Genomic DNA, 17867 nt, shown 5'->3' with positions numbered 1-17867 from the left:
TCTAGGATTATAAAATTTTTTTCCTTTCCTTTTTTTTTTTTTTGGGTGTGTGAATGTATATATTTTTGCCAATTCTTTGCCAGTTTGCCAGTTCTGTGTATCTCCCAGTTTAAAACTTGTTTCTGTTTTTCCTTAAGCTATTTTTTTTGGTGAATGTAAACTTTTAAATTTACTAAGTCAAATATATTGACATTTTAGAGTTAATGCTTTTGAGTCTTAAATATTTTTCCTACATTAAGATCTAAAAGGTAATTATGTTTTCTACCAAGAGTTCTATCTAAAGTTTGGTGTTTGATGTTATTTAATTCCTTTAGAGTTGATTTTCATGTACAGTGGTAGGTAGGGATCCAGTTTTTATCTTTTTTCCATTTTGTTTTCAGTTCCATTTATTGAAAGTCTCTTCTTTGCCCACTGATCTATTACTGTGTCACATATCAAGGTTTGATTCACACATATCTGTCTGTGTTCTTTGTCCTAATCTACTTATACCAATTATCAGTATTTGGTATGGAATAGACATTTTATTCTGGATTATTACAGTAATATACCAGGAAAACTGAAATGTAATCATTCCACTTGTTGGCCATTCTAAAGAATTTTGATTTTTGAGGTTGGCACTTGTGTTGAGCACTGGGTGTTCCGTGTAAGTAATGAACCACTAAATTCTACTCCTGAACCCAATGTTACACTATACATTAACTAGCTAGAATTTAAATAAAAATTTGAAAGAAAAAAATTTTGTTTTGATAGTATATATGATGGGAATTTATTGAAGAACTTGAGCAGTTGAGTTATACGTATATTCTGACTTATGTTTTTGGAGATTGTATCTGTCGAGGTGGATGGGGAGGGAGGATGGTGAGGGTCAGGAGTGGAGCAAGGGGACCAATTCTATGCTGCTGCCAGAGTGTAGGTGAGGGATGGTAGTGATTTTAGTAGCAGCAGTAGTAGAGGTGGAGAGTAGCGGATGGATTTGAGATGGAGGGAAAACCATTAGAGTTTTCCAACTTACTCAATGTGATAGATGAGAGAAAGTTGGGACTCATGTAATGTGTTTGGGTCTTGAACAGCTGGGTGGATGGAGATGCCATTCCTCAGCTGGAGAATTCTGGGGAAGGGACAGCCTGTAAGTTTATGAATTTTCAGATGAATTATGGTACCACTTTTAATTTGCTTATGCTCGGAAATGGCTTTATGGTCATGAATGTTTTATAGCTTGTTCATGCTCTTTCCTTTCCAAATAGGTGATTCTTCTTTGAAAACTGCAACCAGATCTCTTCTGGAATTCAACACAACAGAGACCTGTAAGCAAAACACAAATCACAAAATCCAGACTAGCATCACCTTCTTATGTGGGAAAACTTTGGTGAGTCCGCACAGTCACTTTATAATGTTCTTTCCTTTTGTTAAAAACGTTTGTCTGTTGGACATTCTTACTACAGTGTCATTCCGGGAAGAATAAGTGAGCAAAATTAAAAACACAAACTGAAAACCCCAACCAAAACGCCATCGCCATTAAGAACCAATACATTGGGGCGCCTGGGTGGTGCAGTCGGTTAAGTGTCCGACTTCAGCCAGGTCACGATCTCGCGGTCCGTGAGTTCGAGCCCCGCGTCGGGCTCTGGGCTGATGGCTCGGAGCCTGGAGCCTGTTTCCGATTCTGTGTCTCCCTCTCTCTCTGCCCCTCCCCCGTTCATGCTCTGTCTCTCTCTGTCCCAAAAATAAATAAACGTTGAAAAAAAAAAAAATTAAAAAAAAAAAAAAAAAAAAAAGAACCAATACATAAACAAACCCTAGCCTGTAGTTACAACTTTTAAGTGAAACTTGACCTACATCCTGTATAAAACTACAATTCAAGGTGATTAGCATGTTTAAACTCGAAACACTGCTGAACATTTACATTGCAGGCATAATTTTTTTTCTAAAACTTATTTTCATAACATTTTATTATGGTAGTTTTTAGGGCAATGCACTTATTTTTTTAAAAAAGGTTTTTGTTTTCTCATTTACATTAAATTGGAGAGGCCAACATCTATCTAGGAGAAGCCTTGGCCAGCAGACAATGGCCACTAATATCACTTTTTCAAGTATTGCCAGTATCAAAAGGGGACATAAATAATTATTTAAAGCATGATGTTTATTCTTGTCCTCTGTATATTGCATGCGAGTTTTTGCTGTTAATCTCTAGTGTTCAGAAAAGGACTGTCAGTGAATAATTGCTAGCTTTTAGGAGAAGCCATTTATTTTTTATTTTTATTATTTATTTATTTTTTTAAATGAAATTTATTGTCAAATTGGTTTCTATACAACACCCAGTACTCATCCTAGGAGAAGCAATTTATATACAAGTCTTAAGAATGTTCTCTAATCAGAGTAAGAATGCAAGTATTTAGAAAAATAAGGTTGAGTGAAACTCAATGTGGGTATCAGTTTGCTTTAAAGTATCATTTTAGAATTTGGTGCTGTGACTTCCTGCATCTTCAGACCTATAATGTCTCCTCTGAAGCACTTTAAAAATAGAACTCACATTGTTAATTTTGGACCAGCCTGTCAGTTGCACTGTTGTCTATGTTGAAACCTTGGAAAAAGATCTGTTTGCAGTGATATGAAATATGGAGGTCTGTGCTACAGAATAAGCTAGCTGCTGCTTTAATTTTAACTAACTTCCCTCAAGAATTCTGCGTTCACCGTACAAGAACCGGAATTGCGAAGAACTCCCTAGATTTGCATGTGGGCGTATGGAGGTAAATTCAGTATCGCGTATCACCCAGCAGCGCTGTGGTTGACCATTTTGGAGTCCACCTTGGTTGCAGTCTGTTAGGAGGGGCTGCCCTTGAGTGTGGGGTGTCTGAAGCGAGGCTGGTGTGTGAACTCAGTCGGGTCCAGATGGGCGTCCGTCCTCAGCTTACAGGAAGTATGAGGTCACATTTTCTGGCTTTGATTTTGTTGGCATTTGGTTAAGAGAACATTTGGAGTTTGAGAGTGGAAGGGCTCTGAGGATTGCATCCCATGAGTTTACTGTGCTTTGCATAGTTGGGGCAGTAGAACAGTTTTGGACCGATTATACCAAAATTCCAGCATGATTTCATGAAGCTTTTGTCTCATAATTTTTGCGTTTGGGAACTTCTTGATGACCTTGATTAACTAAAACAGTTGTGTCCTCCCTCCTCCCCCTCTTCTTTCTGCTTTCAAATTTTCATCAGCCTTTACTGTTTCTAACTTTAAGGGAGAAAAAAAAAAACCCTTACATCATGCAGTATCGTAACTTATTTTTAATTTTTTTAAAAATAGGGAACTCCTGAATTTGTAACTGCGACAGACTGTGTGCATTACTTCGAGTGGAGGACCACTGCAGCCTGCAAGAAAGACATATTTAAAGCTAATAAAGAGGTAACGAGGGGGCTCAAGGTCACGTGCTTGACATTCTGGGACCTTTAAGAGTTGAAATATTGGCGCAAACCTTTTGGGGTCAAAATCTTTTTTAGTTTTCAGATTCCATTTGAGCAAAGATAACCGTATGATTTAATTGTTAAAATGAGGCTGGGTGGTTCTTATTTTTAGAACAGGGCATTTAAAACATCACAGGATATGATTAGAAATGGACTGGCTCAGCATCTACTCGGTTAGTTAGTTCTTGGTTTCTGGTGCTGCGCAACTTGGTGACTAACGTGGTTGAGCTTGTATTCAGCGGATTCCCTCTTCCTACCGGCCCCATCTCTCCCCCACCGTGGGGCGGCTTCTGGACGCTTTCCGAGTCCAGGCCAGGCGTTCCTAGCCCCTCAGTTCTCTGCCAGTTCACCTCAGAGACTTAGATGGCTCCTGTCGCTCCCTCCACTCTTTTCCCGGTGTTTGCTCAAGTCATTTTTGGTGATTAATGAAGCATCCTCTCCCTGAGCCCAGAGACTCTGAAGCTGGCTCCGCTGAGAGCAGACAGCACTCCCCTGCTGCTCCTCCCCCCTCACGTCCCGCGTCTGAAAGGTGGTGTCCTGTGCTCACCTAGACGACAGCCTTCGTGGCTTGTTACTCTCACGTGTCTCCGTTAGTTGTGTGTTCCAAAGGATTCGGTTCACAGACTCTCTCAGGTTCTAGGAACTGACAGATGGGGGGGCCATCTGTTATTTTCCGTGATGGCCTAAGATAGTGCCGTTGAAGGAGGGTGAAAAGAGAGATGTTTGTTTTTTGACAATAAAGCCAAATAAGTTAAAGAGAATAAGTTATCAGTGGTCTTTCAAATATGGCAGTCTTTAAAAGAAAAGACAGTCCGATAGGAAAGCGGCAGAGGGAAAATGTTGCCTCCCGGAGAGGAGCGTAAGGAATACTCAACGAGAAAGCGGTTTCCATTGTGGAAAGAATGAATGCCTAAGAAAATGACACTGACATTGAGGAGACCGGCTCACATTTAAACCTCGAATTTTAACACTTAGGTTAAGCTCTTTGCCAAAATATATCGGTGAATGGCGGGAAAAACATCTCAGGGACGCAGAGACTCATGCCTCCTGCTCTCTTTGGGGCCTCAGACCTCTCTGGGCCCCACACATGTCCTCAGGGGCTCTGGTTTTCCAGCCTGAAAGTGCTGCCCATTTTTCCAGTGTTACCTGTGCGTCCTGTTACCTCGCCTTGCTGAGCTGACAGTTGTGTCTCCCACCACCTGGGGAAAAATCGCTTCTCAAAATAAATACATAAATAGCAACCTATATTCTGTTTTCTTCATGGTGCAGGTCAGAAGTCACAGGCTGCAGACCCTGGACCAACTCCTGCCCCCTGGCCTGTGTTTGTGCAGCCCCAGAACTAAGAACAGGTTTTACATTTTTATAGGATTAAAAAAAAAAAAAAAAAGCAAAGAACAACAACAGAGACCTATGTGACTTACGGAGCTTAAAATAACGTGCTCTGTCGCCCTTTATGGGAAATTGAGTGGGCCCCTGTTCTAAATTAGATTTTGGTATGTTAAGGGAGAGGTATAGCCCTCGTTTTTTCTCAAAACGGTGACATTTCATTTCTCTTGGAAGCTGACGTAAAGATCATGAGCACCATACAGTTTGTCCTCAGTGATACTCTCTTTAGGTCTGGTTGGTAGCTGGGGCTTTATTCATTCAGTTTTCATTTATCGACGCCCTGTCGTGGGCCAAGAAGTAGGAATTTCATTAAATTTTGAAAGGGTTCTTGCTTTCAGAGAACCCATAGACCTATGGTGCGGAGGGCGTGTCTTCATTCACGACCCGGGTTCATCCTGCCTCAGGTACAGGTAAACTGAGGCAGGAAGCATGGAAGAGGACGGTGGCCGCCAAAAAGCAGTGCCGTTGCTGTTAGTAAATCATAATCAAGTAGATTTCCTCTTCTCTGTTTTTGGTAAGATTTGATTACACCTTACGGGCTGTGGTATCACTTCAAAAACTAGTAGATGTTTCATGTAAACAAACCAACCAGATTTGGTTTTCACATTTCATTTCTGCTGTCAGCTTTGCTTTGTCAGATTTAGAAGAATTTGGTGGGCAAATATCATGGAGTTCCAGACACTGGCTCTACAGGCTGGCGGAATAATGCTTGTCTAGTGGATCCTGGTTGTTTTTTTTTTTTTTTTTTAAGATAATTTCTTTAAAATATCGCGGACGGACGTCCCCTTACCGTGGCACTCTTGGGAACACAGGAAATTCAGAACTGGCATGCCAGTGTTCTTACCAGAGTTACATAAATACAGCTAATATACGTATGGTGCTAACAAGGTTGATTCACTGTGTGGTGTTTGAAGCTGGCAAGCGACCTCCTTCCCGGCGGCTACATTCCTGCTCTTATGAATGTCTCCATTGCTCTGCTCAGTGGAGCAGGAAGTGGGGAGGACTTTCCCCAGGAGCCTTCACTGTTTTTCCGACGCACGCTCCAATTCTGTGGGGCGCTGTGTTAGGCGTGTCTTCTGTTCCTTCCTGGACTAGCGAGCCGGCCAGAAGTTGCTAAAACTGCCTTGAGCTGGGTGTCTGTGGACCTCGCTTCCTGGAATCTCTCGAGTCTGTCGGTGAAACCGAGCTAGTTTGGAACTACGAGTTCTTTCACACATGGCCCCGGCTTTCCTTCCCGCCGTGTTCCAGGCTGCTCCCTTCGTTCCCAGGCCTTCCTTTGGTCACTAGAGAGGTGCTCCCTGTCTCCCGTTCCCACCCACTCACCAGCCGGCTCACTCCCTGCTCGAGTTCTGTTTCTGTATTAACCTGCCGGAGGATGACGGGCTGTCGGTTTGTAGGATTCTGGACACCGTGGTCGCTCTCGCGGGAACCTAGTCACTGTCTGCAGCAGTACCTTTCTTTTTGGCCGCTTTTGTGCAGGATGCAGCGTTAGGCTTGGCATCTGGCGTGCCGACCCTGCTGCTGGCTTGGTGTGCCTGTGTCCCCGGAGCGGAGGCGCCGGCCCCCTCAGTCATCACAGAGACCCCCGATCAATGCTGTGGGCGTTGGGGGAGTTCGCTTTCGGGGTCTGGCTGAAGGGAATTCTTGTGTCCCCTGAGGTTGTTTGATTTGATCCATTAGATCTCCCTGAATCTCTGAGAACAGGACTGGGGAAAAGGGTTAGTAGGTCAGAGTATTCCTGCGGGTTTGATAGCATCTTTCTAAGAATAATTTTTTAGCTAAATAGTAAGCAGTTAGTTTTTGTTATATAGATCTGCCTGTGAATAGCTTCAGTCTTTTTTTCAGTCAATTTTAGGAAAACCATCCTTTGAGAGTGATGTAGCAGATGACTTTGAAATGATCACCGAGGGGCACCTAGGTGGCTCAGTTGGTTGAGCATCCAACTTTGGCTTAGGTCATAATCTTGTGGTTCGTTGAGTTCTAGGCCTGCACTGGGCTCACTGCTTTCAGCTTGGAGCCTGCTTCAGGTTCTGTGTCTCCCTCTCCCTCTGCCCCTCTCCCTCCCCGCCCCCTCCCAGAAATAAACGTTAGAAAAATGATTGCCAAGAATGTGAATTTTTGGGCATTCTTTGGCAGGGCGATTAAAGGGGTATTTCCGTAAAGACGACGTGGCGGTACATGATGTCAGTTAGATGACCAGGGCCTGTTTTATTCTTGGGCGCATCTGTGGGCTTGAATGCTCTGCCTTCAGAAATAGGTAGACCTTGTAAAGCGCAGGGTCTTCTAGTGGGTTCCTTGAAATTTTAAAAATAAGAGGACATTAGTTCCTAGAGATGAGCGAGAGGGCCTAGGTTAGAATCCAGGAAGCGTTGGATTAGATGCGCAGAGGAGGAACGTGTCTTCATACGTTCCTGAACAGGTGTTTCGGGAGGCCCCGTTAGGTTCCAGGCGTCATCCTAAGCCTCCCGCTTAGGACCACAGCAGTGACAGAGTCCCTGTCTTCAGGGAGCTTCCTCTCTCATGGGAGAAAGCTGGCGAGTCAGCAGATGGCAGTGCCCGGAAATACACGTTAGCGTTAGGAAGAAAAAGGAAGCGGGAGGCTCTGGCAGCGTGCTGCTGGGATTGGGCAGTAGTGAGGGAAAGTTGGTGGTGCTAAATGTACAGCCGCTGAAGCTCTTGTCGACCTTTGCTCTGTTCCTCTTGTCACCGGGGACCCCGACAGTGGAGACGTTGGCCACAGGCCCCATCCAGCCGGTAGCGGAAGAAGCTGTGTGTCCAAGACCGCTTCTCTTCCTCTCTTCTAGGTGCCGTGCTACGTTTTTGATGGAGAGTTCAAGAAGCACGATTTAAATCCACTGATCAAGATTAGCGGAGGTTACTTGGTGGATGACTCTGACCCGGACACTTCTCTGTTCATCAACGTTTGTAGAGACATAGGTAGGTTTGGGGGGGGTGGTGGCGAAGGATTTCTCAGAAGGCTTCGGTATCTTTGCGCTTCTGCCGTTCTTCCTAGTTGGAATATCCGTGTCACTGAGTAGGCCCCCTGAGGAACCTACCGGAAAGGTGTTGTGCATAACCTCTCCCCCGGGCTCCCAGTCGGTTCTGAGTCCGTTGCAGATCTTGTCCAGACTGTTGGTCCATCCCAGTGTGTTCTCTCTGCCAGACGTGTTGGTTCCAGGATTCTCCCATAGCTGACTTCCAGGGAGGTGGTGGGGAGGGCGGATAGGGTGGGTGTGCCGGGCGCCCTGAGACCTGCTGGAGCAGGATGAGTCAGCCCTCCTGGGAGGGCTGTGGGGAGGAGGGTCTCTAGCCAGCTGTGTGTACCCCAGTCTGTCGGCTTTGTGTTGCAGGCTGGGCAAAAGGGACAGACGGACAGCCAAGTGACCCGGGGAACTTGCTCGTGACGCGTATCTTAGCCCAAGCCAGCTTCTTGCCCGGCTTTCTCTACAGGTGCCAGAAGCAGTGTGAGAAGTGTGGGTGTCTTTGCTCAGTTAACTGAAGGCTGTAAATGGCCTTTATCTAAATGGGGCCCTGAGAACTGTTACTAATAAACCTTTGTTCTGTCAGCAATTTCTAAACTCCAGCTCTGTGCGTTCTTCGGGGGCGAGGAGGTGTTAGTCCCGAAGGCCGAGGCTTGTCTTCCTGCTGTGCCAGCAGCAGTTGTGCCCCCGTAAATCTTGCTGGTAATTAGCTAATCAAATTAAGATCGTTTTTAGTGTTTTAAGTTCCTGTTTCTCACATAGCACGTGGGACTTTGGCCTTAGGAAAGCTCGGGACAAAATTTTTCGTTGTTTTGAATTTGCGAAAAATGTTTTAAGTTTGAGAGAGAGAGAGAGAGAGAGAGAGAGAGCACGTGCGTGTATGGTGGAGGGGCAGAGAGAGGAGGAGAGAGAGAACCCCAGGCAGGCTCCGCACTGTCAGCACGGAGCCCGGTGTGGGACCCGATCCCACAAACTGAGATCCTGACTTGAGTTGAAACCGAGAGTCTTCCGCTTAACTTGACTCAGGTGCCCCTACATTCGGAAAAAAATTTAAAAATAAACTCCGAACGTGAGGGTGTGGCTGGGTGGTCGGTACGTGAGTTTACAGTTATTCTTTGAATTGTACAAATACGTTATATACCATTTTGATTTTTTGTTAAGTTTATTTTGAAAGAGAGAGAGGGAGGGGGAGGAGGAGCAGAGAGAGAGGGAGAGAGAGAGAATTCAGCACTGTCAGCACAGAGCCGATGTGAGGGATCGAACTCACAAACCACGAGATCGTGACCGGAGCCGAAATTAAAGAGTTGGACGCTTAACCGGCTGATCCTCCCAGGTGCCCCCCATCTTGATTATTTTCAAACAGTTTTAAAAAGTGAGTATACCACATACGTGGTTCACTAGAAGTGACTAGTGATAATTTTAGATTTTTTTATGTCAGGCTCTTTACATCATTCTTTTGTTCTCTGAAGACAGCTTTTAATGTTCTTTTGGAAAAAGCCAGATAGACAGAGTCTTTGTCTTAAATGGATCTGTAACTCAAATTTGATTATAAAGCTGACGAGCCTTGCAGATTATTGAATTCTGAAATAATATGCCATCTTAGTTTAGAAAACATTTAGATTCCTGGTCTTTTTATCATTTTGAGGATTCTCTGAATTCGGTAGAGATATTCTTATGAAAGGGTTTTTTTTTTTTTTTTTTTTTTTTAAAGTTGGCTCTCCACTGGCCGTGGAGCCCAGCGTGGGTCTTGAACTCATGACCCTGAGATCAAGATCTCAGCTGAGATCAAGAGTCGGACACTTACTGACTGAGCCACCCAGGTGCCCCAAAAGTTTGTTTTTCTTTTTTGATTACTGGCAGTTTGAATTGGCCTTCAGTGACTTTGACTCACAGTAGTTTTTTGAATTTAAAATTTAAAAATGAAAAAAAAAATTGATTTGCCAGTTATTGTCCAGACGCCCTCCATCCCCAGAAAGTTGCCCTGGGCCCCAAGCCTTGTTTGACAGTGACCCTGAAAAGCTCATGAGCAGCCGTAGCTTTGCTGCTGTGTGCCTGCCTGTGCACACTCAGGGTACCTGCGTCCCGTCTTGCCTTCAGTAGACCAGCGGGTCTGCTGATGCGGGGTGGGCAGGGAGCCCGCCACACCACGGGGACTTGACGTGGACTAAAACCGTCCCCTCGCGAGGTTTCACGGTACAGCCTGACGACGCGCTTACCTTTTCCTCAGCCGCCGCCACCTCCCGTCACGCTGGAGAAGAAGGGGCAAGGGCCCCCCTCTGGTTGATCAGGCTTTAGTTAAAGACCAGGCTGGGCCTTATTTACTCCTTCACGGGGGAAATTTGAACCCCTGTCCTGTGCTGGGCACTGAGTCCCAGCCTTGGATGGAGCTTATAGTCAGGGGCACGTGTGAGGTAAGCGTGTAAACCCGATGCCGTGTGAGATGCCCGTGGCGGTGAAGGAAAAGCTGTAGGATGGGAAAGGGTGGTGGCAGTAGCCGCTGAAGTCTGGGCGGTGTTCTAGGTACATCGGGGCGTTTTTTAATCCTCCCCAGACCTGTGGGAGATGCCCCAGCAGTTGGATAGTTGTGTGATGAGAGCAAAGTTAGAGACAGCAAGTGGTGGATCTAAGAGTTGAACCAGAACTGTCTGTAGGTTCTTTCCACCAGTGTCCTCATCTTCCCACTGATCCTTGGGGTGTCTGCATTTTCTGCATTGTTTGTAGCTTGGAGGAGGGGATGACGCTGCAGTCGGTGTGTCTTTAGGAAAGGGTGGGGGTGGGGGGGTGTTCCTTAAGTACAGATTGCACAATAGTCCCCGTTCCTCGGGCACCTCTTCCCTGCCAGGTGCAGCGTGAGCGCCTTCCCTGCACGTCCTGGCAGCCATGCCGGGCAGGCGATGCTGTTCTCACTCCACGTGTCCAGAGTGGTCAGTGGCACGCCCACGGTCTCCGGACGGGGTTCGGTCCTAGCTCTTTTTTGTTTCCCGACCTCTACTACTTTATGTTACTTTGGGGATTTTCAAAAATTTGGTAATTTTTTTTTTAAAGGGACCCTGTGCCTAAGGTTAAGCGTGATCATCAGTCCTGACGCACAGCCTGATTCAGCGTCACGTGTGATGTTTTACAGACTCCCTACGGGACTCGAGTCCACAGTTGCGTGGCTGTCCCCGTGGCACTGCTGCCTGCCTGGTGAGGGGGGACCGGGCGTTTGATGTCGGCCAGCCCAAGGAGGGCCTGAAGCTCGTGAGCAAGGACAGGTGAGTGTGCTCTCGGTGCTCGTAACCCCCGCGGGTCCCTGCGAGATTGCTACTTCGTGTGTGCTCGTAGAGCCGTTGGTCATGGCTGTGCATCACGCAGGCTGGTCTGCTTGCCGATTTTCTGGTCATTTGTCTCTGTGGTCGTTCAAAACGTGTATCACGATGCGGCACACATCCATACGTGTATTCAGTTCACGAAATAACCCCTACCGTAACGCGTGTTCTGATGTTCCGGTATTCTCCATGTCACATCACTCGTGACGTTGCTTTTGTGCCCACAGTCCTCTGTTCCCCAGAGGGGAGGTTTGCTGGTGTCCTTGTAGGGTGCGGAGCTTGCTTCCTGACCGGGGCGCGGCGAGCACCCTAGTTCCCGTGGGGGGTGGTTTGTTTCTCGTAAGAAGCCGTGCTTTCTGCACGTGGGCTTCTACTGCCCTCGTAGCCTTGAATTAGCAGAGAGAGGCTTTTCTCCAGTGTGTCCCACATGACCACGGCTTAGATCACGTCTTGGCTTCCAGGGGCCTTTGGTAGATGGCTCATCGTGGCTGTTCTAGCATGGAACTGATGGTGCGTCAGGGCGGGCGCTTCTGTCCACAGAAAATGTCGGAGCATCACCTAAGTTTAAGAACATTTGGGAGGTTTCTGTACATGTGTCTGTGTTAGTTTGCCAGGGCTGTCATGACAGCGTGCCGTAGGCTGGCTTCAACCACAGAAACCGGTTTCCTTTCAGTTCTGGAGGCTGGGAGGTCCAAGGTGCAGGGAGGCCGGGTTTCTTCTGAGACCTTTCTCCTTGACTCGTAGACGGCCGCCTTCTCCCTGTGTCCTCACCTGGTCGTTTCCTCTTTGTGTCCGTGTTCCGGTCTCTCCTTCTGATACTGACACCAGTCGTGTCTGATTAGCTCCTCACATCCCCCCTGTGGCCTCGTTGTCACTTACTCACCCTGTCTTCAAATACAGTCACATGCCAAGGCACTGGGGGATTAGGGCTTCAGCATATGACTTTTAGAGGGACACAGTTCAGCCCGTCCCGTTGTCCTAAGTGACAGGTGGGTGACTTCTCATGCAGGAGAGGGGACTTTGTAAAATGTGGGCATTGAATGAAAGCTGGAGCTTTTCAGAGAAGGGGAAGGTCATCTGTTTTCGGGTGTTCTGTGACCGTCAGCCCTGGAGCCGCGGGCACATCCCGCGGGGAGGCCAGCACACAGACCAGTGGCCCAGGCTCGCCTGGCCACGGGAGGGCAGGATGGCTGTGGCACTTGGCCGTCTTCAGGTTAGAGGAGAAGAGACCTTGGCCTGCACTGACAGGCCGCTGTGTAGAGAAGTGGTCGTGCAGCCTCGTGGACAGAGATGCACTCGGCCGCTCGGCTGTGTTTGTTTTGTTTTCTCAGATCGTTTATAGTCTCGTCTTGTTTGTCTTACTCAAGCAGCTTTTCTTAGTATTTAAATTTACACGTCAGTCGTTTTATTTATTTTTAAAAAGAGAACAGTATTCACTGAAGTTTACTTAAGTAAAACAGTTTTTTAGAATGGAGATTGGAGTTATTTTGCGCTGCGGTTTCCTTTATATTTCAGTGTTTCTTCTGTTCCCCCCTCCCCCAAAGGAGCGTGCCGAATACTCAGGGAAGCAGATTAATGTGAATCTAATTCATACTTTCACAACCCTCTTTTCCAAACGTGTGTCGTCCAGGCTTGTCCTGAGTTACATGAAAGAAGAGGCCGGGGAGCTAGACTTCTGTGATGGTCACAGCCCGGCGGTGACGATCACGTTTGTCTGCCCGTCGGAGCGCAGAGAGGTGAGTGGCTTGCCTCGGAGGGCTTCCTGGCAGCGCGCGTCAGTGGGGACCGGCCGAGCGAGCACATCTCGGGGCGGGCCGGGGCGGCGGGTCCGGGGGCAGGAGACGGCCGGCCGGGAAAAGATGCATCAGTGGAATATCCGGGAAGACGCGCCTGTGGGGACAGGCTCTCGTCTGCACGCGCGAGGGTCTCAGGGGGACGACGGCTTGGTGTTCGCTTTTTCTCGACAGCCTGGAGGGGCCTGTGCCTATGTCGACGTAGGATGGCGTGTTGATGTAGGGAGGCGTCTTGTTCTAGTTTGTGTGAGTTGATTTTAAGCGGTTCGTGGAGAGATTTCTTAAGTTTATACAGCAGCGCTGATTGGAACGAGTATTTGAAAGGCCATATGTATAGTCTCAAACCTGTGACTCCCTGGCTATTATTTGTTAGGCTGAGACAAGGTGAAAGTAGCTAATTGGTTTGTAGAAACAGTCAAGGCATGAGAACAGATGCTCTGCAGACGTGGCGGAGGCCGTGCAGGCCAGAGGCTGGAGTTGCGGGGCTAAGGAGGTAGGAGACTCGTGGCCAGAAGGAAGGTTCTTATTCCTAGGGCCTCGCAGCGAAGCCTTCCGTCCCCTCCTCCCCCACTCTCGCGCGGCCGATGACCCCGTCATCCGGTCCTCGATTCTGGCACACTCGTAAACTCCTTGAGGGTAGGGCCCGCGTCTGCTTGTCCTTGGGCCCGTGCCCGGTGGCGTTGCACGCGTCCGTTGCCGTTCAAGTGTCCTAGCAGGTGCGGGGTGCTGATGGAGGGAGATAGCCCCCGGGGAGGAAGGGTAGGGCTTTCCTCTCATTTATTTCTGTCTCCTCATAATAGAATGAAGGGGGAGGAGCTGAATTCTTTCGCGAGGGAACCGTGCTCCCCCCTCCCCACAAACAAACGTGGAATTTGGTCTGGTTTCGGGCTGGCAGCCGGCCCGTTTTGTGTGTGTGGGATTTGGAGACAAAAGTGGAGTCCAGGCCAGCTTTCCATTTTGTGTCCCCAGACTTCCAGGGCCACGTGGTGTCAGCTTGGGAGAGCCCTGCCTGGCCGGCAGCGGACCTTGGTGCTGGAGGCGAACGCTGGGGAATAGTGTGTGCGCTTTCCACTGGCGCCTGCGGGTGTGAAGTGGAGTCTAAGCGGGCAGGGGTCTTCGTGTTTCCCCTTCCTGCTGGGGCTTTCAGTGAGAAACGGTTCCCTCCACCATAGCGAAGGGAAGCGGGAGTGTCCCTCCTTTCTTCTCCGTGGATACGGATACGTGCCTCCATGGATACGAGGCACTCCGTGGCCTTCGGAAAGGAGGCCAATTTGTTATTAGTGGAGGGAGAGTCCGTTCCCAGCTGCACCGCTCACCGCACAGAACCGGGTGACATTTGACACCTTTGCTCTTGAAGGTCTCTTTAAGTGTTTACGCAGGCTCACGGAATGTACCTAGGAGCTGGACTTTCAGTAAATGTTCACCCTGTCATATGGATCTTTAAAAAAAAAAGGCTTTACTGAGTTTGCTTAGCATAAAATTAACCTGTTTCAAGGACAGCGTGACGGCTATTAGCACATTAACAGAATTGTGCAGTCTCTGGCACAGTGGGACGTGAGGACATCTCCGTCATCCCAGAAGAAAGCCTGGGCCTGGCGGGTGTTCAGTCCCCATTCCTCCCCCAGCCCTGGCAGCTGCTAGTCGACTTTCTGCCTCCGTGATTGGCCCTTTCTGCGCCTGTCTGATGCGCGAATCTTGCACGCTGGGGCCTTTTGCGTCCGTCTTCGTTCACTTAGCCCTCGGCACCCCGTCACGAGTGTCCGGCTTCCCCAGGCCAGGTGGTGGGAGCCTCGGTTTTGAGTCGGACGGACAGAGCTGGACTCACAGCTCTCCGCGTCTGATGGAGTTGCGACCCGCGTGTGTAGCCCCAGCCCTTCGCGCGGTGCCTGGCACGTGACAGGCGCTTGGGAAACGTTCGTGGGGTGGTGCTGCCTGGAAGGAGCGTGGCAGCCTTCCGCATCACTCCAAAGAGAGCGGCTGAGGTTACGCTTGTGAAAGCAGCTCTTGGGCTGCAAAGTGGCAGACTTCAGGCTTGTGGGGGTGATGCCCCGGCTTCCCCCCAGGGACGGGAGCCGACTCGTGTGCAGGTGAGGTGTGCCCAAGACCACTTTGACAACCTGAGGGCAGGGGTCACGGATCGTCTGCCCAGACACGCGCATACGCGGCGGTTTCCGCTCAGCTCGGGGGTTCCTCTGGCCTGCTCCTTTCAGCTCCGATCGAGAGGAGCGAACAGACCGCGTGCCTTCGCAAGTCATGGCCGCCTGTGGAGGTTGTGGCTGTCAGGAGACCTTGAGTTCGGGGCGGTCGCAGTGGCCGAACCTTGAGCGTAGCTCTGAGAGGGACAAGAATGGTCGCAGGTAGACGGTTATTACTCGCCAAGTGATCGAAATGTTCGGAAACACTAACAGAAGAATGTAGAAACCCAACACCATAACATACCTTTGGGTTTTTGAGAAGCGTAGAAAGTCAACATGTAAAAACGTTAATTTTGCTCTTTTCAAACCGTTCCTGATAGGGCACCATTCCCAAGCTCACAGCAAAATCCAATTGCCGCTACGAAGTCGAGTGGGTCACTGAGTACGCATGCCACAGAGATTATCTGGAAAGCAGAACGTGTTCTCTGAGCAGCGAGCAGCACGAGGTCACCGTCGACCTCCAGCCACTCAGACAGGACAGAGGTGAGGGTGCTCTGAAGAGAAGCCGGAGGGGGACCGTGAGCCGAGCGGCCGGGGTGGCCTCCGCCGCTGGGGTGGGTGTGAGAGGAAGGGATGAGGCCTGCCTCGGGTAGCGCCCCCGCTTTCTGGCACCTGCTCACGTAACGGCGTCTCTCCTCCTCTCGTCCCCTTTCCTTAGCTTCATCCTCCTCTTACTACACTTCCGACGGAAAGGAATATATGTTTTACTTGAACGTCTGTGGAGAAGTTGAATTGTCTTTCTGTAGTAAGAAAGAAGCTGCCGTTTGCCAAGTGAAGAAGTCCGAATCCAGTCAAGTCAAAGTAGCAGGAAAATACCAGAATCAGACCCTCCGGTGTGTAAACAGCCTTCACGTCATTTTCGAGTGCATTGTGTCTATTCTTGTGAGACTGAGCTGACTCGCCTTATCTTCTTCCTCCTTCCACTTTCCGTAAAGTACACACAGGCCCGTTAAGCCAGCGTTCCTTCCCGTTTGACTTAGGAGAGCTGCCATTTGTCAGGGATCCTGGCTTTCCAATAAGGCCGTTTCTGTTAACGCTGTTCGATTTGTCGTCTGTTGTTTGTAAGGGACCACCCTGTCGGAGAGGCATTGAATTCGGTTACCGTTGCTCTGGCCTTTGCATTTTACAACACGTGTCTCTGAGGAGCTCTGATTTTTCTCTGGCAGCTCGAGGATCTGTAATGCTGTTAGCATTAGTAAAAGTTTGAAACCACTAAGAAAATGCACTCAGTACGATTCCGTGGCCCTTAACTTGGTAGTTACCTTCACAAAAGCATTACGAAAGCGTAGCTCTCTGCAAAGACGTATGGTCAAGGATCCCTCAGGTAAGACTGTGCCGTGGCAGTCGCTAGACAAACCGCGTGCTCCTCGGGCCTTACTTGTTTTGTACAAAGTCCGAAACAAGAGTGGAAGGGTTTTCGTGCTCACAGCGAAACCTTCAGTGCTTTCTTCCAGCCAGCTCTTACTGTGAAGTGAGAGGACAGGCCCATACATTTGGAACTCATTTCCTTTAGATGTTTTTTTCCCAGCTGCCCGGAGAGCTGGCTGTTCTGTCAGGACTGATTTGTTGATGGTATGCAGAAGGCTTAACGTGGAAACGTGTAACAATTCGGGTCTCTTTCTTGGTTCCACCAAACCTGTGTGTGTTTCTCGCAAACATCTAGATACTCCGATGGAGACCTCACCTTGATATATTTTGGAGGTGACGAATGCAGCTCAGGCTTCCAGCGGATGACTGTCATAAACTTTGAGTGCAATAAAACTGCAGGTGAGTGCCGGGAGCGGGGGCGGGGGCGGGGGGTCGTCCTTGCTCGTCGTAGTGCCTGGGGCGTATGTGTTCTTGGGAGCCGAATGCCGAACGGACCAGCCAGGCGTTCTCCTTCGGACGTGGCCACCGCCGGTCCCCAGACTGGGGTTTTCTGTTGTAGCGGGCAGGAGTACCCCTTCCATCCCATGCCGCCAGTGACACACACATCCTGTTTCCATTTTCCTCTGCTCTCTGTTTGTTTTGGGAATGGGCCCAGCACGGCGCTTGCTGGGAAGGCGTTTCTGTCCTGACTTCTGGCTCGCACCGAAGCGTGTGCAGGTCTGGCAGGGGTGGGTCTGCTCACCACCCTCGGGGGGTTGTCACAAAGAGCTCTTCTCTTGGGAAGTAAGATTCAAGACGACCCTTTCTGCAAATAGTGGCTCTGCGGTAGAGGCTGGATGTGGGGGTGGCGAAAGGTCCCAGAGCGAGTTTAAACAGAATGTCTGGTTTTCCTGAGAGGTTAGGATGAGCTTTCTTGAAGTCACAATGGCACTGGCATTTCAAAAAGTTGTGCTCCTATCGGTTTTTTTTTTTTAATTAAAAAAAATGTTATTTTCCATTTTTTAAAAATGTTTATTTTGGAGAGAGCGAGTGAGAGCAAGAGAGCGCGCCCACGCAAGTGGGTGAGGGACAGACAGGGGACAGAGGATCCGAAACGGACTCCGTGCTGACAGCGGCAAGCCCGATGTGGGGCTCGAACTCATGAACTGCGAGATCATGACTTGAGCTGAAGTCAGATGCTCAACCGACCGAACCACCCAGGCGCCCCCCAAAATGTGCCTATTTTTGAGAGCGAGGGTGCGCACAAGGGAGGGGCAGAGAGAGAAGGGAACAGGGGATCCAAAATGGGCTCTGCACTGACAGCAGAGAGCCTGATGTGGGGCTCGAACTCACAAACTGTGAGATCATGACACGAGCTGACGTCAGATGCTTAACTGACTGAGCCACT

At 49.0% G+C, this 17867-nt stretch overlaps 1 protein-coding gene across 1 annotated transcript in view; it reads left to right on the top strand.

The window, feature by feature from the left end:
• The window catches only part of IGF2R (insulin like growth factor 2 receptor), a 103462-nt gene that overhangs the window by 29663 nt on the left and 55932 nt on the right, over positions 1 to 17867 (top strand). The window contains exons 3-10 of the mRNA XM_047102862.1: positions 1245 to 1366; positions 3292 to 3390; positions 7640 to 7772; positions 10941 to 11070; positions 12755 to 12860; positions 15433 to 15595; positions 15771 to 15945; positions 16776 to 16879. Coding sequence (XP_046958818.1) covers positions 1245 to 1366; positions 3292 to 3390; positions 7640 to 7772; positions 10941 to 11070; positions 12755 to 12860; positions 15433 to 15595; positions 15771 to 15945; positions 16776 to 16879 — 1032 coding nt within the window. The remainder of the gene's footprint in view (positions 1 to 1244; positions 1367 to 3291; positions 3391 to 7639; positions 7773 to 10940; positions 11071 to 12754; positions 12861 to 15432; positions 15596 to 15770; positions 15946 to 16775; positions 16880 to 17867) is intronic.

Source organism: Lynx rufus, unplaced genomic scaffold (assembly GCF_022079265.1).
Source record: "Lynx rufus isolate CCGP_SWC_20201006 ecotype Redwood Valley unplaced genomic scaffold, mLynRuf1.p SCAF_6, whole genome shotgun sequence".
NCBI lineage: Eukaryota > Metazoa > Chordata > Mammalia > Carnivora > Felidae > Lynx > Lynx rufus.
The sequence above is the reverse complement of the archived record's forward strand: the minus strand, read 5'-3'. Positions and strand labels throughout refer to the sequence as shown.